At 48.2% G+C, this 17,966-nt stretch overlaps 1 protein-coding gene across 1 annotated transcript in view; it reads left to right on the forward strand.

Moving 5' to 3' along the window:
- HTRA1 (HtrA serine peptidase 1) overlaps positions 1-17,966 on the forward strand; it is a 48,933-nt gene that overhangs the window by 16,926 nt on the left and 14,041 nt on the right. Inside the window, exons 2-3 of the mRNA XM_021703829.2 lie at positions 7,622-7,721; positions 8,149-8,353. Of these exons, the coding sequence (XP_021559504.2) occupies positions 7,622-7,721; positions 8,149-8,353 (305 nt within the window). The remainder of the gene's footprint in view (positions 1-7,621; positions 7,722-8,148; positions 8,354-17,966) is intronic.

The following is a 17,966-nucleotide window of genomic DNA, read 5'->3' on the forward strand; positions in this document are numbered from 1 at the left end:
GATAATGTATGTCAAATACTTAACTTAGTGCCTGGCTCTTTTTGGCAAACACTTAATAATGGAAGTGTCTGTTATGCTAATTTTAATACTAATTAATGAAACTTAGCAACACTGTATGTATCTCTCTTTCCTCCTGTAAGGAAGTTATTGAAAGTAGTTAAGTATTATCTGTAAAACTCCAGGGACCATGGGCTCCAAGGAAGTAACATTTATGGAGTCACGTGCTTTCCTAGTAGTTTATAAAGAGGAGGCAGCAATCATTTATTATTTTTGGATGAAATCCTGGCAATTTTAAAACTCATTAAATTATAGGAAATGTTGGCTACTCTTAATGGGTCATTTGTTGTGTTAATAATCAGTAACGATAAATATTTATTAGATGAATGGAAAGGCCTATCCTGTAAAATGTTGTGACTCATCTTTCTACTAATCCTAGTTATTCAGAATTTTTTCAGTTTAAAATAAAATCACATAGTATAAATCATTCGATTTTCTCTTTTTGAGAATTATTTTGGATATCCCAGGTTTTTTGCTTTCCACATAAGCTTCAGAAATAGCTTATCAATTTCTACACAAGCACCTCCTGGGATTTCATTGGGAGTATGCTGAATCTGTAGGTCAATTTTGGAAAAATTGCTAGCTTGGCAATAGTGAGTCTTCTGATTCATGAGTATGGTGTATCTCTTGATGTACTTAGGTCTTTCAAAATTTATTTCAGCAAAAAGGAGAGAGGGAAACAAACCTTACACGTCACAATGGAGAACACACTGAGGGTTGATGGAGGGAGGTGCGTAGGGGATGGGCTAGGTGAGTGATGGATATTAAAGAGGGCACTTGTGATGAGCACAGGGTATTACATGTAAGTGATGAATCACTGAATTCTACTCCAGACACCAAAATTGTACTGTATGTTAACTACCTAACATTTAAATAAAAAAATAATAAAATAAAATTTATTTCAGCAGTGTTTTGCAGTGTCTTACACATACTTTATTAAATATTTACCTACCTATTTAATATTTTTGATGCTATTATAATTGGTATTTTAAAAATTTCAGTTTCCAATGGTTTATTATTAATTCATAGAAATATGGTTTTGTGCGTATAGACCTGTTAGCCTGTGACATTGACAAACTCACTTATTCTAGCAGTATATTTACAGATTCCTAAGCAACTTTCATATGCACTATTATGTCATCTTCAAATACTAGTAATTTTATGTTCTCCTTTCTAATCTTTATGCCTTTGTTTCTTCTTCTAGCTTAATTATTCCAACCAGGACATCGTAAAATACTGAATAGAAGTGGTAAGAGTGGATGTCCTTGTCTTATTCTCATTTGTAGAGAGAAAGTATTCAATCTTTCACTATTAAGTATGATATTAGTTTTAGGTTTTTTATTGATCCCTTTTATCAGGTTGAGGAAGTTCTCTTTCTAGTTTGCTGAGTGTTTTTATTGTGAATGGGTGTTCAATTTTTTGTCACATCTTTTTGCATCTATGGGATAACCATTTGGGTTTTCTTAGTATTATAGTCTAATGTTACATCTTATTTATTTATTTATTTTTAAAGATTTTATTTATTTATTTGACAGAGAGAAACACAGCGAGAGAGGGAACAGAAGCAGGGGGAGTTGGGGAGGGAGAAACAGGCTTTCCGCTGAGCAGGGAACCCGATGCGGGGCTTGATCCCAGGACCCCGGGATCATGACCTGAGCCGAAGACAGACGCTTAACGACTGAACCACCCAGGCACCCCTATTTATTTATTTTAAAGGTTATTTATTTGAGAGAGAGAGAGAGAGAGAGAGCAGGGGAAGGGGCAGAGGGAGAGAATACCCAAGCAGACTCCTGCTGAGCACAAAGCCTGATGTGGGGTCGATTTCACAACCCATGAGATCAGGACCTGAGCCAAAACCAAGAGGGGACACCCAACTGACTGAGCCCCCCAGGCACCCCGTGTTAAACCTCATTTATCCTTTCCTGGAATAAACCTCGCCTGGTCATGATATATTATTCTTTTTGCTAAATTGCTGAATTCTTTTTTTTTTAAATAAATTGCTGAATTATAAACATTTTAAGGACATTTGGCCTGTATTCATGTTGGATATTAGTCTGTAGTTTTCTTGTAATGTCTTTTGTCTGGATTTTATGTTAGAGTAATGCCGGGTTCATAAAATAAGTTGGGCAGTGTTTTCCATATTCTATTTTTGGGAAGAGTTTGTGAAGTATTAGTATTGTTTCTTTCTTAAATGTTTGGTAGAATTCACCCATGAAGTCATGAGCCTGAAACTTTCTTTGTGGGAAGGTTTTTAACTGCAAAGACAATTTCTTATTCAGGTTATCTATATCTTCTTGAATGAGCTTTGGTAAATGATGTCTTTTTATTTATTTTTTAAAGATTTTTATTTATTTATTTGACAGAGAGAGAGAGAGAGAGAGATCACAGGTAGGCAGACAGGGAGACAGAGGGAGAGGGAGAAGCAGGCTCCCCGCTGAGCAGGGAGCCCGATGTGGGGCTCGATCCCAGGACGCCGGGATCATAACCTGAGCCGAAGGCAGACGCTTAACCAACTGAGCCACCCAGGTGCCCCAAATTATGTCTTTTAAAGAAATCTATCCATTCATCTAAGCTGTAGAATTTATGTGCACAAATTTGTCCAGAATATTTCCATATCATACTTTTAATGTCTGTAGGATCTATAGTGCTGCATCCTCTTTGATTCATGATACTGGTCATTTTGTCTTTTCTGTTTTTTTTTCATTAATCAGGAATGTAAAAAACACCTTACCTCCACGTTTCTGAATTCTGAATCACCAGCTTTCTGTAAATGGTGGGCTGTTACTGAACTCCAGTCAATTCCAGCTTTCTGTGCAATAATGGAACGATTAGAACAGTTAGAAGGGCCAGGCCTTGACCCTGCATGAGGCTTCCCATTTTCACTACCTTCTGCCACATTGGTTTGGCCTAACTAAACAAGGCTCTCACTTTATAGAGGGAGTTATATTTGTCTTCTGGTGCAGGTTGGTTGCTCCTTGTGTACAGATGGGCTACAGTTCGGGTTAGATTATTCTGTTGACCCAGCTGCCTGTTTCCCTTCTGCAGTGGCTGTGGATTAGCCTCGTACAAGGGGGAGCATAGGTAAACATCAAAGCCAGAAAAATTGGCCTGCCACGCAGCTTCCCCTTGATCTCTGCCTCTGCATGATGGTCCTGTTAGGAGGAGTTTCCAGGGCCTACACAAATTTGCCAAGGTAGGGAGAGTAGTTCTCTCCCTGCTGTATCCACTGAGCTGTGTGGTGCTCACACATGTCCAGAGCTGCCTACTGAGCAGCACCTTTACCTATTCTCTTTTTATTTTTAACTTTAAACTGTATGCCAGGACTTGACCAAGCACTTCATGTATAGTAACTCGTAAAATCTGCATCAAAACCACTTTGAGGTAGGTGGGTATTGTTGTCATCATATTTCATGGACAAGGGGATAACTCTCGGAGGAGTGCGGTGGCATAACTAAGGTCACACAGCAGGTAAGTGTTGTGTGGAGTGTCACACTCTGATCTGAGACCACGCCTGTGCTCTTGGCCATTTTCCCCATACTGAGTGGCCTGGACGCCCCAACCCTCCATCCGTCTGCATCACGTACACACTGGGTCGTGGCAGAGACAGCCTGGGTCCACCTCTGGGGATTCTCCACCTCGGTTGACCCCTCTGGAAGGAAGACAGTTGGCTGGCAGTTGAGATCAGAGCAAATGGAGCGAGCCAGGGTTTGTAAAGACCAGGAGGGCAGTGGCAGCCTCCTCTTGCTTGATGGGCAACCCTTTCACATGGAGCAGGACTCTGACTCGGAGCCACGCTGTTCTTAGAGACCTGTTTATTTCTCGTTCTCAAATAGCATTTTGAGAAGCCAAACACTTCTTCTTTGGTTTGACATCTTGCCCATGTTTGAACAATTACTTGGTGTTCCTTATGTTCATTGTTTCTGCTCTATTTCGTCTTCCCGTTGATGCTGGTCCACTCAGTGATGGTAATGGAGGTCACTGGTTGCTTTTTCATCTAAGCTGCACAATTAAGGATTGTCAGTTGGGCTTTTCATTATGGTCTGTCCTTCCACTTCCCCTTTCTGTTTACTCATCTGCAGGGTTTGGAGAGTCCTGTGCCCAGTCTCAAATTCCACAAGCTCTTTATCTTGCTGCAGCTTGTTGGGGTGAGAGGGAGAGAAGGTGATTAGATCATAGAATGCTGGAGCTGGACTGGAGGGACTTTGCAGCTTAATATAGAGGCACCTCGCCCCATTTTACAGATGTGGAAGTGGAGGCCACCCAGCAGACGGGATGGGACCTGGGCCTTCTGGTGCCCAGGCCAGTGTCCTCCCTGCTCTCCATGTTGCTTTCCTGGGGGGCACAGTTCCTGGAGCATCTCTTGCTAGTTTGTGTGAGAAGGCAGGTGGTTCTCACATTAGCTGGAAAAACCCATGTTCATTTTTACTCCTGCTGCGGGCAAATTCTCCCATGCCTACTTTGGGAAGTCAGGGATAGGAAGTGAGTTAATGATCCTCAGTGGTACGGCTCTGGTGATTGCCCTGCTCGGGAAGGCCTCTGAAACCCCACGCTGCCCTGCGGGGGCTGCTGGCCTTTGGGCGTTAAACCTCCCTTTGGTCTTTCCCAGGAAGCTGGTCTGAGGAGGCCCGGATGCATGTGTTTACAGCTGTCTCTGGGTGATGTTCGCCAGGTTCTGTGGCCAGAAGGAATGTTTCTATCCCTTTCTTTATAGCTCCCTTCGGAGCACTTGGGGAGACAGACCAATTAACAGCAACTACCTAGAAACCTAGGAGGGCGGCAGATATGTCTGGGGCCAGGATTGAGAAGAAAAGTTGTAGCTCTGCCCAGATTTTCCTCTTATTTATATTCTCTATTAAAGAAAGTTAAGTGTCCATGGAGAAGTCATTTATGGTCTGTGAGCCTCAGTTTCCCTAAATATAATACGAGCACAACATCTAATTTTCCTCATCCTTAGGGAGGGGGGAAATAAAAATAGGGTGCTGTATGAAAGGGCTTTGAAAGCAAAAATAATAAAATGATGCTAGTGTGAACTTGTTGAGTTAGTTTTCCTTGCCTAATAGGTGCAGATCTTTTTCTGACCTTAGAAAATCCTACTTTGCAAAAAGAGAGGCATTCCAACCCTGAAGTAAAGCAGTTCAGAGCCCGGTAGCCAGGGCTGAGAGGGGCCCTTTGCTTGTCGATGGTCTCTCACTTCCCAGAGGGAAAGCTTGGGAGAGGCAGACTCGTCCCCTAGATGTCCTGGGGTCCAGTGGTATGAATCGCATTACTGATGTCTCCGGTGGGGACACACAGCCATGGCAGGGACCGAGGAAACAATCTGGACAGATGCTGTGGGGCCGCCACGGAAGCCTGTGGATATGCAGCTCTGAGGGCCACAGAGTACTTGAAAGGGTCACAACCTTCTCGGCCGGCCCCGAGCCCGGGCTGTGGCCACAGTCCTCTCTCGCAGGGAGGGAGGCCTGTGGGGGTGTGAGTCTCTGTGTGTGTATGTGAGTGTATGTATGTGTGTGTATGAGTGTAGGCGTGTGCAGCTATGTGTGTGTGTAAGAGTGTACACATGTGAGTCTGTACATATATATGTGTATGTGTGTGCATGCATGTGCATGAGTGTGTATGTGAGTGGGTGAGTGTGAGAGTACATGCACATATGTGTGTGAGATGGAGTCTATGCGTGAGTGGGTCTGTGTGAGTGTGCACACACGTGCACATGTGCGTGTATGTGCATGTGCATGCTCACGACTGAGCGTGTAAGTGTGGGTGTGGGTTTGTGCTCCTGCGAGTGTGGGGTTTTGTGCGTGTGTGTTGGGGGTGGGGAACACAGGCCCTTATGTGAATAAGGGGCAGTTTTGTAGGCTAGTGGTTTCTTTTTAAACTGCAAAGTTGTGTTGTGAATCCCTCTGAGTGAGCTGTGACAGGGAGTGACAGGTGCAGGGGACAGATCAGTGCTCCTTAGACCATCTGTGGTAAAGGAACAGATTTCTTTTCCTTTATTTCCTATTCATTATGGATCAATTAAAATATGCTAAAAATGAATTCCTACCAAAATGTAAGAAAGACACAAAATATAAGCCCCAATTTAAAATTTTTCGATGCAACAGACAGATTACTCTGGCAAATTGCTCTAAAGGTATCTGAAAGCTGTCTGCCAGTGTCTACATGGGACAAGGGAGAGCGAGGCTGGCAGAGAATTCTGGTCCCTGGAGCCTGCTTTGTGTAGCATTAGGCTAGGCGACTGGCCCAAGGGAGGTGACTGCACCAAGGGAGACAAGGAGAGATAAAGGAAAGGGTGTGTGGGTTCTTGGCTGCAGACTAGCCTAGAACCCCTCTAGCCTGTGAAGGCAGAGAGAGATGTGTTGAAGGATATCAGCAGGTGGCATGGATTTGGGGCCAGGGTGGCAGGCTCGGGTTGCACTTCCGGGGGCCACATTGGCCCCTGCCACCACCCGTCCCAGCAGAATGGGTGTCCTGGGACCTGAGTCTCCAGTAGCTCATTTCTGAACCAGATGCCATGGTGTGGGCATCTGCTGGGTGGAAACCAATTTTTTGGCCTTGCTGGGTGAGAGCCCTACATTGGGATGTGGGATCGCTTTGTCTGAAAGTAGCTTTGAAATGGGCGTTCGTTAATGATAGTGTGTATGTTTATATAGAAATTATGGTCATTTGATTTCTCTTTCTTTTTTCCCCCAATGGTGTCAAGGCACCTCTTGTACCTTCTGGCCTGGGATGTCCCAGGGGGCTGGAATAAACAAGGCATAGTGGAAAACTGCTCTGGGGACAGACGGTGGCCTCTGTCCACCTTGTGGGATCAGTGGGAAGACAGGATCTGTGCCTTTGCCTTAATGCCTTTTCTTTTTTTTTTTTTTTTTAAAGATTTTATTTATTTATTTGACAGAGAGAGACACAGCGAGAGAGGGAACACAAGCAGGGGGAGTGGGAGAGGGAGAAGCAGGCTTCCTACCGAGCAGGGAGCCCAATGCGGGGCTCGATCCCAGGACCCTGGGATCATGACCTGAGCCGAAGGCAGACGCTGAACGACTGAGCCACCCAGGCGCCCCGCCTTAATGCCTTTTCAATCTGTAACGTCTAGTGGGCATCTCCTCAAAAGCAACCTCAGCCCTCCCCTGGGTGGTGACGGTGGCGGCACGCTGGGAGGGGCTGCTTCTCGGTGGCGCTGTGGGAACTGGCAGGGGCGTGGCGGAGGGTGGAGCCCTGACTGTGACCGTGACCCCTTCCTTGCCCCACCACCTTTGCCGAGGAGCCGCTAGGAGGTCCAGGTATCAGCTGGTGCCTCCGGCTCAGCATTTTTGCAGTGAAACCGTTGGAAGGAAAGAAGCAGAGCAAAGAGGTCATTTCTGATGGGTGTTACCCCTTACCTGAGTGGGTGTTCCCTGGAGAGCCCCGAGGACCTTTGCAACGGAGCGCGGGTCTGGGGTCTTGTCGTCACTTGTCTGGGGTTCCGGAGGTCCGGGTGTGCATTTTGGCTCCTTCTCACCCATGCCTTTCTCAGGAGACCACAGCACAGAGCACAGTGTCTTGACGTGTCCTGTCTTTGCTTTGTTCTCAGGGCAGGAAGACCCCAACAGCTTGCGCCATAAATACAACTTCATTGCCGACGTGGTGGAGAAGATCGCTCCTGCCGTGGTGCACATCGAGCTGTTTCGCAAGTAAAGAGGGCCTTCTTGTTTTCCCACGGACTCCGAAGCTCCCACCGAGACGCACTGCTGTTAGCAAAGCACCGGGGCTGTTTCTGGGACACTTGGAAATGTCCAAGAGCCACTGAATATGTTCCTACGGGAGCATAGCATTTCCCCCTTAGGATGCTTTCCCTTTAGCCTGTTTGAATGTACATTCTTGACCCTTCTAGATGATTTAAGAACCTCTAGCTCTGAAGAGAGTCCCTAAGAATATTTTGTAAGTGGAATTTTTTGATGCTTACAAAAATCGATAGCCTTCCACTGTTCTGCTGTTAAACAGACCTGACGTATAAATTCCTAGATGTGTGTTGCTGTTGCAGACCCAGTGAATCAGTGTGTCGAAGAGTTGATCTGAAGGTGATTCTCGGCCTTAACTGGGGTCTCCTCTGGGTTTTAGGCTTCCTTTTTCTAAGAGGGAGGTGCCGGTGGCCAGTGGGTCTGGCTTTATCGTGTCCGAAGATGGACTGATTGTGACAAACGCCCACGTGGTGACCAACAAGCATCGGGTCAAGGTCGAGCTGAAGAACGGTGCCACCTACGAAGCCAAAATCAAGGATGTGGATGAGAAGGCAGACATTGCACTTATCAAAATTGACCACGAGGTAAGTGTGCTCCCTGCCTGAAGACCTGAGCTCCCAGGTGGCAAAGCCTGGGAGAAGTCAGAGGCCCCAGAGCACCCTGATTTCCTGAGAACCAGTCAAGCCTGGACCCCAGGAGGTGAGGATTAGGAGATACTGAGTGTGGCCTGCAGTTAGGGAAAGTGGGGGGGCTTATAAGAAGACTATAAGATCAGAGTTTTAAAAATAGAAGCTTAACGATTTTATAAAAGAAAGCAATAAGTTTATAAAGAAATTAGTAGGTGAGCAGTGAATGTTGAGTCTCCCTTCCATTCCTGAGGCAACTCTTGTTCATTTGTGTTCATTTTTGTTCATTTGTGCGTTTCACTGGGTTTGAAAACAAACCAAGTCTCTCAAATTGGGTTTTTGCAGGGTTACTGGATGTATGTGTATGTGTGTGTGTGTGTTTTAAGATTTATTTATTATTTGAGAGAGAGAGAAGGGGGGGGCAGAGGGAGAGGGAGAGAGAGAGAGAAGCCCAAGCAGACCCCCCACTGAGCAGAGAGCCAGTTGCCGGGCTTGATCCCACGACTCTGAGATCATGACCCGAGCTGAAACCAAGAGTTGGACGCTTAACCAACTGAGCCACTCAGGCATCCCTCTAGATGGGTATTAAAACAATGCTCCAATCTTAAAAAGGTTTTGGAAACCTTGAATTAAAGCAAAGCTAATGGGGGCGCCTGGGTGGCTCAGTCGTTAAGCATCTGCCTTCGGCTCAGGTCATGATCCCGAGGTCCTGGGATCGAGCCCCGCATCAGGCTCCCTGCTCCGCGGGAAGCCTGCTTCTCCCTCTCCCACTCCCCCTGCTTGTGTTCTCTCTCTCGCTGTGTCTCTCTGTCAAATAAATAAATAAAATCTTTAAAAAAAAAAAAAAAGCAAAGCTAATGGATTTCTTTCTTACAGAACTTCTCAAAACTTTTAATATGCTAATGCGCACAGGAGTCTCCCACAAAAGGGTGTGCACTCCAAATGATAATCATCTGAGCTTAGCGCTTTTTTTTTTGGGCAAAACTGAGACATAGTTCAGTCTGAGAAATGCTGTGTTTGAAAATGGTTTGCTTTCTATTTAAATATTCTCCTTGCAGTCATTTTTGCTCTGTTTGATTTGTTTAGTGAAGGCTTCATACCTGAAATTAAATCCAGTTCTTACTAGACCGTCAACAATTCCCACTTGTTGGTATATGTTGATTGAGGAGGTTTGGTTTGCAGTGAGATTGCATTTTTGGGTTTCTTCATGCCCTTGTAATTTTCTGGAATTCCTGTGGAAGGAAGGAAGACTCCCGGGAGGCTGGAATCTTGTTGTTGGCGCAGGAAAAGATCCTAGACTGAGAGCCACGAGGGGTCTTCTGACCCAGCTCTTCGCATACCTTTGCCTGGATGTGGGCTGTGAAGGCAGACCAGTGTAGTATCTCACAGGCTGCTTTTTGTCTGTCTGCTGTTCCTCAGGACAGAAACAGGCTCCGCGGTTGGTGTAGGAAACTGGCCTTCAGCGAGGTCTCCGTCGGATATTATTTCTATTAGGTAACTGTGGAATTTCTAGCAACAACTATCTTTGAAAATGTGTTTATTGGTCACAACATAATCATAGTAACTTCTGCTTGATGAGTTCCAGTGCTGATCCAGCCTCTGGCTTCATTCGTAACTTGCACCTAATCAGCAAGATAGCTTATCATCCCCATTTTATAGAGGACAGAACAGGGGCTCAGAGAGCTTAAGTAACCTGCTTGAAGTCACACAGCTGTGCTGCGGGGAAACTAACCTTCCAAGCCGAGCCAGGCTGCTGACCCCCAAGTACCCAAGGCCATGGCCCTTACTGGAGGGATGGAACCTGGCTGTTTGGTGTGATGGGATGGCTGGACCTTAAATAGCCCCCGGGAAGGCTGGTGCTGCCCTGTTTAGGAACATGCCGCTAGAAGGGTGTCCAGGATGTGGTAGTCTCACCGGAAGGAGGCTAGCCAGAATAGCACATCCTGTGTCCGCACGCAGGACTTTTCAGCTCCCCCCCCCCCACCCCAGCCCCTGGAAGGCAGCCAGCGGTGGGGCTCTCTGCAGGCAGGGTGCTGGCCCGGATGCTTCGTGAGCCACTGCCACTGAGTAATTCCGTGTTTGGAATGCGTGGGTATGGAATGTGCCTCTGGCCAGGGGGAGATTCTTTTCAGATTTTGAGCCAAGGTGGAGACTGTATCCTTGTGTCATCCCCGACATGTCCAGGAAGGATGTGAAAGATCTCAACAGACCAGCTTTGCCGTGTTTCTGACCCGGCCCTTGCTGCCCGCAGGAGTCTAGCCCTGTGCTGGCAGCTCAGTATTTGAGGGCTGTTTCTAGCTCAAGAAAAAGATGCTTAACATTTAAAAGTTGAACTAAATGTGGCTTTTCAAAAAGGAATCGGAAATGAATGGATATTAAATTGCAGACACCCACACAAGAGACTGGTTTCCACTGACTAAACTGCTTTTTTTTGCTGATAGTAGTTGGAAGTGGGGAGAGTGAAACCATCTCTTCTAGCGCTTTCCCTTTTGTTCCCTTCGTTGGATGATTGATTATTTAGGAGGGGGTGGAGACTGGCTTGAAATGAGGCTCTGTTTGGAAGGAGCCTATCCTCCCAGCAAATCCAAATCCGTCTGAGCACACGAGTTAATAAACTGCAGGCTGTGGATGGGCTGTGAGCTCGCCTTGCATTGGGTCACTCTCGGGAACAGCAAAGGACGAGAAACCGTCGGGGGAGAACTCAGAGCAGGCAGAACAGAACCAACAAAAACTGAGCCTGAGGATCGAAAATCATTCCAAATGGTGCCCTGCCACGTGAGGCTGTGGCCCAGCCTCCCCGGGCTGTTTTCTAATAACCCAAGGAAATTGATGGGACCGCCCGCCATGTCCACGAGCTCAGTGGCTAACTTGGTGGCTCCTAGCCTGGGCCCGTTTCCTTCCCCCACCATCATGATTTCATTTGGAGGCTCTCCATTACTTTAACAGCTATTGTCCTTCCTGAGTGTGGTATTCTCGACACTTTTTTTTTAAAGATTCTTTTTTTAATTTATTTGAGAGAGAGAGAGAGCGCGCATGCACTCATGCGAGTGGGGGAGGGGCAGAGGGAGAGGGACAGAGAGAGAGAGAAGCAGACTCCCCTTCTGGGCACAGAGTTTGACTCGGGGCTTGATCCCAGGACCCTGAGATGGTAACCTGAGCCAAAATCAAGAGTTGGATGCTTAACCGACTGAGCCACCCAGGTGCCCCTCAACACTTTTAAGGAATAGAAATTACCATGGACATCTGTTGTCATGTCCCCTTGTCATCCAGCCCCCATCTCCTGGGAACAGCAACTAGCATTTCCTTTGGGGGCTACGTCTCCCCCATTGGACAGTCTTGGTGGGACCGGCAGTCACGGTGCCCCACCCTGCGGGGCCGGGGGGTGGACATGGGACCCGGAGGTCAAGCAGACCCTCCCCTCGGAGGTGCAGCTGGGTGTCACTCTCACCAAAACTGCGTGGTAGAGCCCCTGCTGCTGAGCACCCCTGGGTGCTGAGTTCCTGTCGTTTCTGACCCAAGCTGTCTACTTTCTTTCCATTCTTGGAACTCCCTGCGTATCTCCAGTGAACCCCCCTTGGCTCGAGATTGCCAGCGACATGTCTGGGCTTGTGACCAAAGAACTCTGTTTTTGCTTCTCACTGCTGAGAAGACACGTGTGCACTCACTTTCCCTGCTGAGTTTTGAGATGGGAGAGCTTTCAGAAGAAGCCTGGTCTGTCCCCCTGCCCCCCACCCCCCCCAAGCTGGGGGAGGAAGGTGCCCTCCTGCAGGCCCATCCCCTCCAACCACAGCCCATTCTGTGCTTCCGTCCTAGGATTTGCATCCATCTTTCCTGGGGCTAGCCGTCAAGGAGTGGGGGAAGCCAGCTGCAGGAAGGAGGGACCGTGTGCATGCAAACATTTTAATAGAAAGCAGCTTTGAGGGCAGACTAGTTCAGCTTCAGATATAAACCGTTTCCAAATGTGTTCACCATGACACTGGGCGTGTTTGCAGAACATTTAAAAATTTTGTCCAAAGGCAGCATTTTTGTCCCATGCAGTTTTTTTCCCTGAGTAGTTCAGAAAGAGAGAGAGAGGGGGAGAGAGGCAGAGAAGGAGAGGGGGTGGCTGTCGAGGGAGAGGTAAAAGGAGAGCGATTTGGTCTCTCTAAGCCCGACTCCAGGGCAGAAATACAGGGATATATTGAAGAAGGTAAGAAAGGAAAGCTACTTTTGTTACTGCGGTTTTCCAGCTGTGTTGAAGAGGAAGCACCAGGACAAGAGCCGGAGCCTCCCTTGCTGATTCCAGCGTTGGGACCGTGTGCTGTCTACCCTTTACACATTTCCCGCTGTTCTCACCGAGAGAGCTTAGCCCCTTTCCCAGGGCCTCGGAGGCCTGGCCTGATGGGGCGGCCCTCCTCCCGGCCTCATCTCCTCCTTCCGCCCCTCACCCACTCTGCCTGGATGCCCCAACCCTCTTGCCTCCCACAGGCCAGGGCTACTCTTCGGGGGTCTGGGCCATGGCTCCCCGGGGTGTCTCCCCGCAGCCGCTCCAGGGCTGGCCTTCCCATCCTCCGGGTCCTGCCCGAAATTCCGCCCTAGACAGCCCTTCCCCAACCCAGTACGCAAGGCGGCTCCCCACATCCCAACCCCCGACTGTCACTCTGAGGACAGTCACATTTCACTCTTTACCTGCCCCCCCATCTCCTTAGCATAGTCGACTGTTGTCTTATTTGTTGATTTAAGTTGCTCAGAGCTGCTGGAGTGTGAGGGACACTCTGGTCTTATGCACTTGTCAGGTAGTCGGCGCGGGACAGCGGGGTCCCAGGACGAGGCCGAGTCCCCTCTGCTCACGAGGGAGCAAGGTGCACGGCTCCGAGGCGCAGCAGAGTGGGGAGGCCCGGGGCTCACGGGGTTGTCAGATGAGGGCCTGGTGGCGCAGCGGGCGGGCCACCACTCGCCCTCACTTGCACTCCTCAGCCGGGGCTCATCTGATCCCAGGGGCCGTCTGGGTTGGACGGACACCTGGCTTTGCCGGGGCTCCAGGAGCTTTGTGGTCTCTGGTTACTCAGAGCGCGGCCGAGGCAGTGAGGTTTCCTGAGGCCAACAACCAGGGAAATGTGTGCAGGCCACCAGGTTGAGGCCTCTGAAGTGTTTTTCTCCCCTCACCCCCAGGCCTGCATCCGCCCCTGGCCACCTTCGGGCCCCTTGCCACCTACAGGCCAGACCCGTTTGAAGTGGCTGAAGAGGAACACTCCTAGGTGGGGGGCTGCTTTGTTTACAGAGGGTCCTTTTACTGCTGAGCCGGCCACGGGGTGGGGGGTGGGGCCAGGAAGAGGGGCCAGCTCTGATCCATGAAGCTCAGGACAGGGGTCACTCGGGGCCGGGGTGGGTGGGGGGCCCTGGGCCTTCCAAGTACAGGTCCCTGCAGCTGCTCAGCGGGCTCTGTCTTCTCCAGGCCCGTGTCTCAAGATTTGGCCCGGTGCGCGGTGACTCTGCCCTGAGTCCTCAGCGTGGGGCGGGGGGGGTGTATCAGGTGGCCCCCGGGATGGTGGCAAGGGCCGGGGGTGGTGCGGTGCTCGGCGTGACTCATGCCCGCCCGCCAGTTCTCCTTAGGCAACCTGATGGTCGGAAGGCGCTGACTCAGCCGCGTGAGCTGTCCCAGGGTGAATCAGATAACACGGAGCCTGGGCTGGAATGGCTTCGCATCACTCATCCTCGTAAAGCAACTGGGAGCCTGGGCTGTGGATCGCACTACCATAGTTACCCTCTTATTTTGTTTCTGTGTTTTTCCATTTTGGATCCTTTTCCCCACTCGCTCGGTCTGTACTGGTCGTTCTGTGGTCTTGCGCTCTCTGTCGCAGAGCTTAGAGGGCTGCTGTTGGATTTGCTGCCGACGCCGCGGCCCCAGTTGATGTTACAAGGCTTCTGTTACCGTATTGATTTTTACCACTTGGAGGGCGTGGGAATCAATATTTCATTAGGGAATGTAAACCCAGGCAGCGAAGTGGAGGCCGGCCCTCATTCCTCTGCGCGGCCTTTGTCCAGAGGCCGATGGGGACGTGGCTCCTTCTGTTCTGATTGCAGCTCCTTTTGGAATGTGAAAATGTTTCAGTTCCTCAAACTATCAGAACCGGAGCCCTCGTGTGTTCTCTGGCCCCAGTTCAAGAACTTAGCTGATTGTTAAGGAAATTCTTTGGCTATGTTTTTCTCTTAATATGGTAATGCCTTTTTTCACATCGGTGCTCTGTCTTCAGGGAATTGGATTAAGACTCTTTTTTATGGTTCTGACAAAGCAGTTCCCAGGTTGTTGGGACCGAATTTGTAGGTGCCCCATCCGGAATGTCTCCTGTCTCCTTTACTGAGCGGGGAGGGGGTACGTAGATGCTGCTTCCATTTGACAGTTTAGCGAGTATGTAACACTGTGTGAGAGTCCAGGGTTGGCCAGTTGCAGCTTGCAGGCCAAATCTGGCCCTCCGTCTGTTTTTGTAAATAAAGTTTTATTGCAACACAGCCATGCCCATGATTTAGAGTCTGTAGCTGCTTTTGCCCTGTCTCAGCAGAGTTGAGTCATGAGGATGGAGACCACATGGCCCATGAAGCTGAAAGTGTTTACCTTTTGGCCTTTTACAGAAGAAGTTTGCCAACCCCAGTGTGAGACAATTAACACCTTGTCCTAGAGGAAATGAGTGGCTGGAGGCCCAGTATGCTCATAAGACCCAAAGTCTAGGTGACCAAAGAGGAGAGCACAGAGAGGCTGATTTCATTTGCTCTTTCTCTTGGGGCAGGCACGTGTGTGTGTATGTGTGTGTGTATGTGTGTATGTGTGTGTATGTGTGTATGTATGTGTGTGTGTGTGCGCGCGCACGCACATGCGCTCAAATTGTGTTTCTTTGCTGCCGCCGTGGCTTCGCTTTTGCTGGGTTAAGCAGAGAAGCCTTCTGTTTGCTCGTTTCTCTGCATTATCAGTAGAATTCCAAGATATTTTGAAAATGATTATCCAATTTCAAATCCGGAAGATCTTTTAAGGTCTGGTTTTGTTCATTTTCTTCAGTTACTCCTTATTCATTCATGGATTCTATCAGTATTTACTGAGCATCTGTCTCGGCCAAACACAGTGTTAGGTGCTGAGCATGTATCAGAAATGTGCAAGAGCCATGTGGCCCCGTGATGACAGTCTAGGGTGGGAAACAGGAAAAGTGGGACAAATACGGTAACAAGTACAGAAAAGGAACAAGCAGAAGCGGCAGAAGGCACTGGAGTCTGGGGCGGCCTCTGTAGATAGTGTAGGCAGGGAAGCTTATATTTGGGGTGACAGGAAGGACAGGAAGGACAGGTAGAGCGTACCTAGGGGAAGATTAGGGGGCAAGCCTGGAGGACCTGAACCTTGGACCAAGGTGCAAACTTATTTCTCAGTGAGTTTATTAGAGCCCTTCAGAACCCAAGCCTACGTTTCTGCTTAGCTGGTTTCTCTGCATATTGTCTACATTTCTTATTGGCCTTGTTCTTGGGGATTCCTGGTCATACTCTGGAAAGCTCTGGTTTTTTATGTAGTCAATCTCCTGAGAGTCTGAAGGTGCAAAGGCTTTGTACTGACCTGGTTATCTCTTTTCATAGCAGTATAGACACAATTTCCCAAAACTGGTTTCCTAAAATCATCATGACCACCTTCTACGGCGAGGGAGAAATAAGACATTGTGGTGAATTGTGGACTAATTATTTAATACACATGCTAATTAACAAGTCACTTTTGTTAATTAAGGCACCAGAATCTGATAATGAGAGTGTGTGACTCGTGATATTTCCCTCTTTGCTTTAGCTACTGGGCAGCTCATAGAAACCATTGGTTATGTGGTTAGCATATTCTCTATGGCCCCATTTTATGCCATGAATATATGTTAATTAATGTATTATAATAGGCCCTGTGTCACTCACCATCTCAGATTATTTTTATGTTGAGGAGGTGATACATCATACATCTTAAAAAAATTTTAAGCATAAATTTGGAAGGAAAGATATCTCCTGGGCTTCTCTGCATATAGGACAGCAGGGGCTCTAAGTGGTCATGGGGAGTGAGGAGAGAGTTCAGTTCAACAGACATTGGGTGGTTGCTGCACGTTGTGCCCTGAATTGACCAGAGAGAGACCACCACCCATCCTTTTGGGAAGGATCTTTTAAAATCTGGTTGGTTCATTCTTTCATTTGTCACTTTCATATTCATCGATTTTTTATTTTTTTAATTTTTTATTTTAAAGATTTTATTTTATTTATTTGACACAGAGAGAGACACAGCGAGAGCAGGAACACAAGCAGAGGGAGAGGGAGAAGCAGGCTTCCCGCTGAGCAGGGAGCCTGATGCGGGGCTCGATCCCAGGACCCTGGGATCATGACCTGAGCCGAAGGCAGACGCTTAGCGACTGAGCCACCCAGGCGCCCCTCAATTTTTTTAAATCAATATTTATTGGCCAAAAATTCTTGGAGCAGCATCCGTGAAGTTGAAGTCAGTGAATAAAAGTAGAGGGATCAAAGGGGCTGGCGTATGCGAAGACCAGAGTTATGCTTGATGGAGATAATGATTTGCCTCTTCTGGGTGCCACAGAATATGTCCAGTCACTAGCCGCTGGGCTCCCATATAGAAATGTTGACATTTTGTGGTTTAAACAACAAGAGTAAGGGATTTTTCAAAATGCCCATGTTTCTTATTTATTTATTTATTTATTTATTTATTTATTTTTAAAGATTTTATTTATTTGGCAGAGAGAGACACAGCGCGAGAGGGAACACAAGCAGAGGGAGTGGGAGAGGGAGAAGCAGGCTTCCCGCGGAGCAGGAAGCCCGATGCGGGGCTCGATCCCAGGACCCTGGGATCATGACCTGAGCCGAAGGCAGCCGCCTAACGACTGAGCCACCCAGGCGCCCCAAAATGCCCATGTTTCTTGACCCAGCTTGAAGGAGACTAATTATTATGGTGGGGTTCGTAAACAGGGAGGAGGAAGGTGGTTGTGTTTGCTCTTTTTCTGCTTGTGCACGATGGTGCTCTGTTCCTCCTTCTCTCTCCCCCTGACTCCCCCACTTCTCCTGTTTCCCCCATCTGAGCCCTCCCCCACTGCCATCGGTGAGACAGCCTAGATGCTGATGCCTCGGCCGCCTAGTTTGCTTTTCCGCGGGAAGCATGCGAGTTCTAGGGCTCTGCTTCTTGCTGGGTATGGGGGATGTGCTATTTTCTCCATCACATATTTTTAAAATAAAATGAAAGGTTAGCATAACTGTTTCCAGAAAGCACGTTGAATCACTCAGTTGAGCCCCAGCCAGCTGCTGCAACATTAGACTCTGAAGCAAGCTTCAGCCGACACCCAGGACCAGCCTGGAAGCCCCAGCCCCTTGAAAACGAGCATGCTGGGTGGCTGGCGGAGGCCGTGGCTCCTGCGGATTCAGCAACAGAAAATATTTTTGTAACAGGAGTACTTTATACTTTCCAAGGAAGAAAAAGAAGTAGTTCACTTGCCTCATTAGGCTAAAAAAAATTTTTTTTTCCCTTAAGCTTTATTGGTTTGTTTTATTGCCCTTCTCTGCAAGCTTCAGGGAAGGAGAGAGC

Source organism: Neomonachus schauinslandi, chromosome 6, assembly GCF_002201575.2.
Source record: "Neomonachus schauinslandi chromosome 6, ASM220157v2, whole genome shotgun sequence".
Lineage (NCBI taxonomy): Eukaryota > Metazoa > Chordata > Mammalia > Carnivora > Phocidae > Neomonachus > Neomonachus schauinslandi.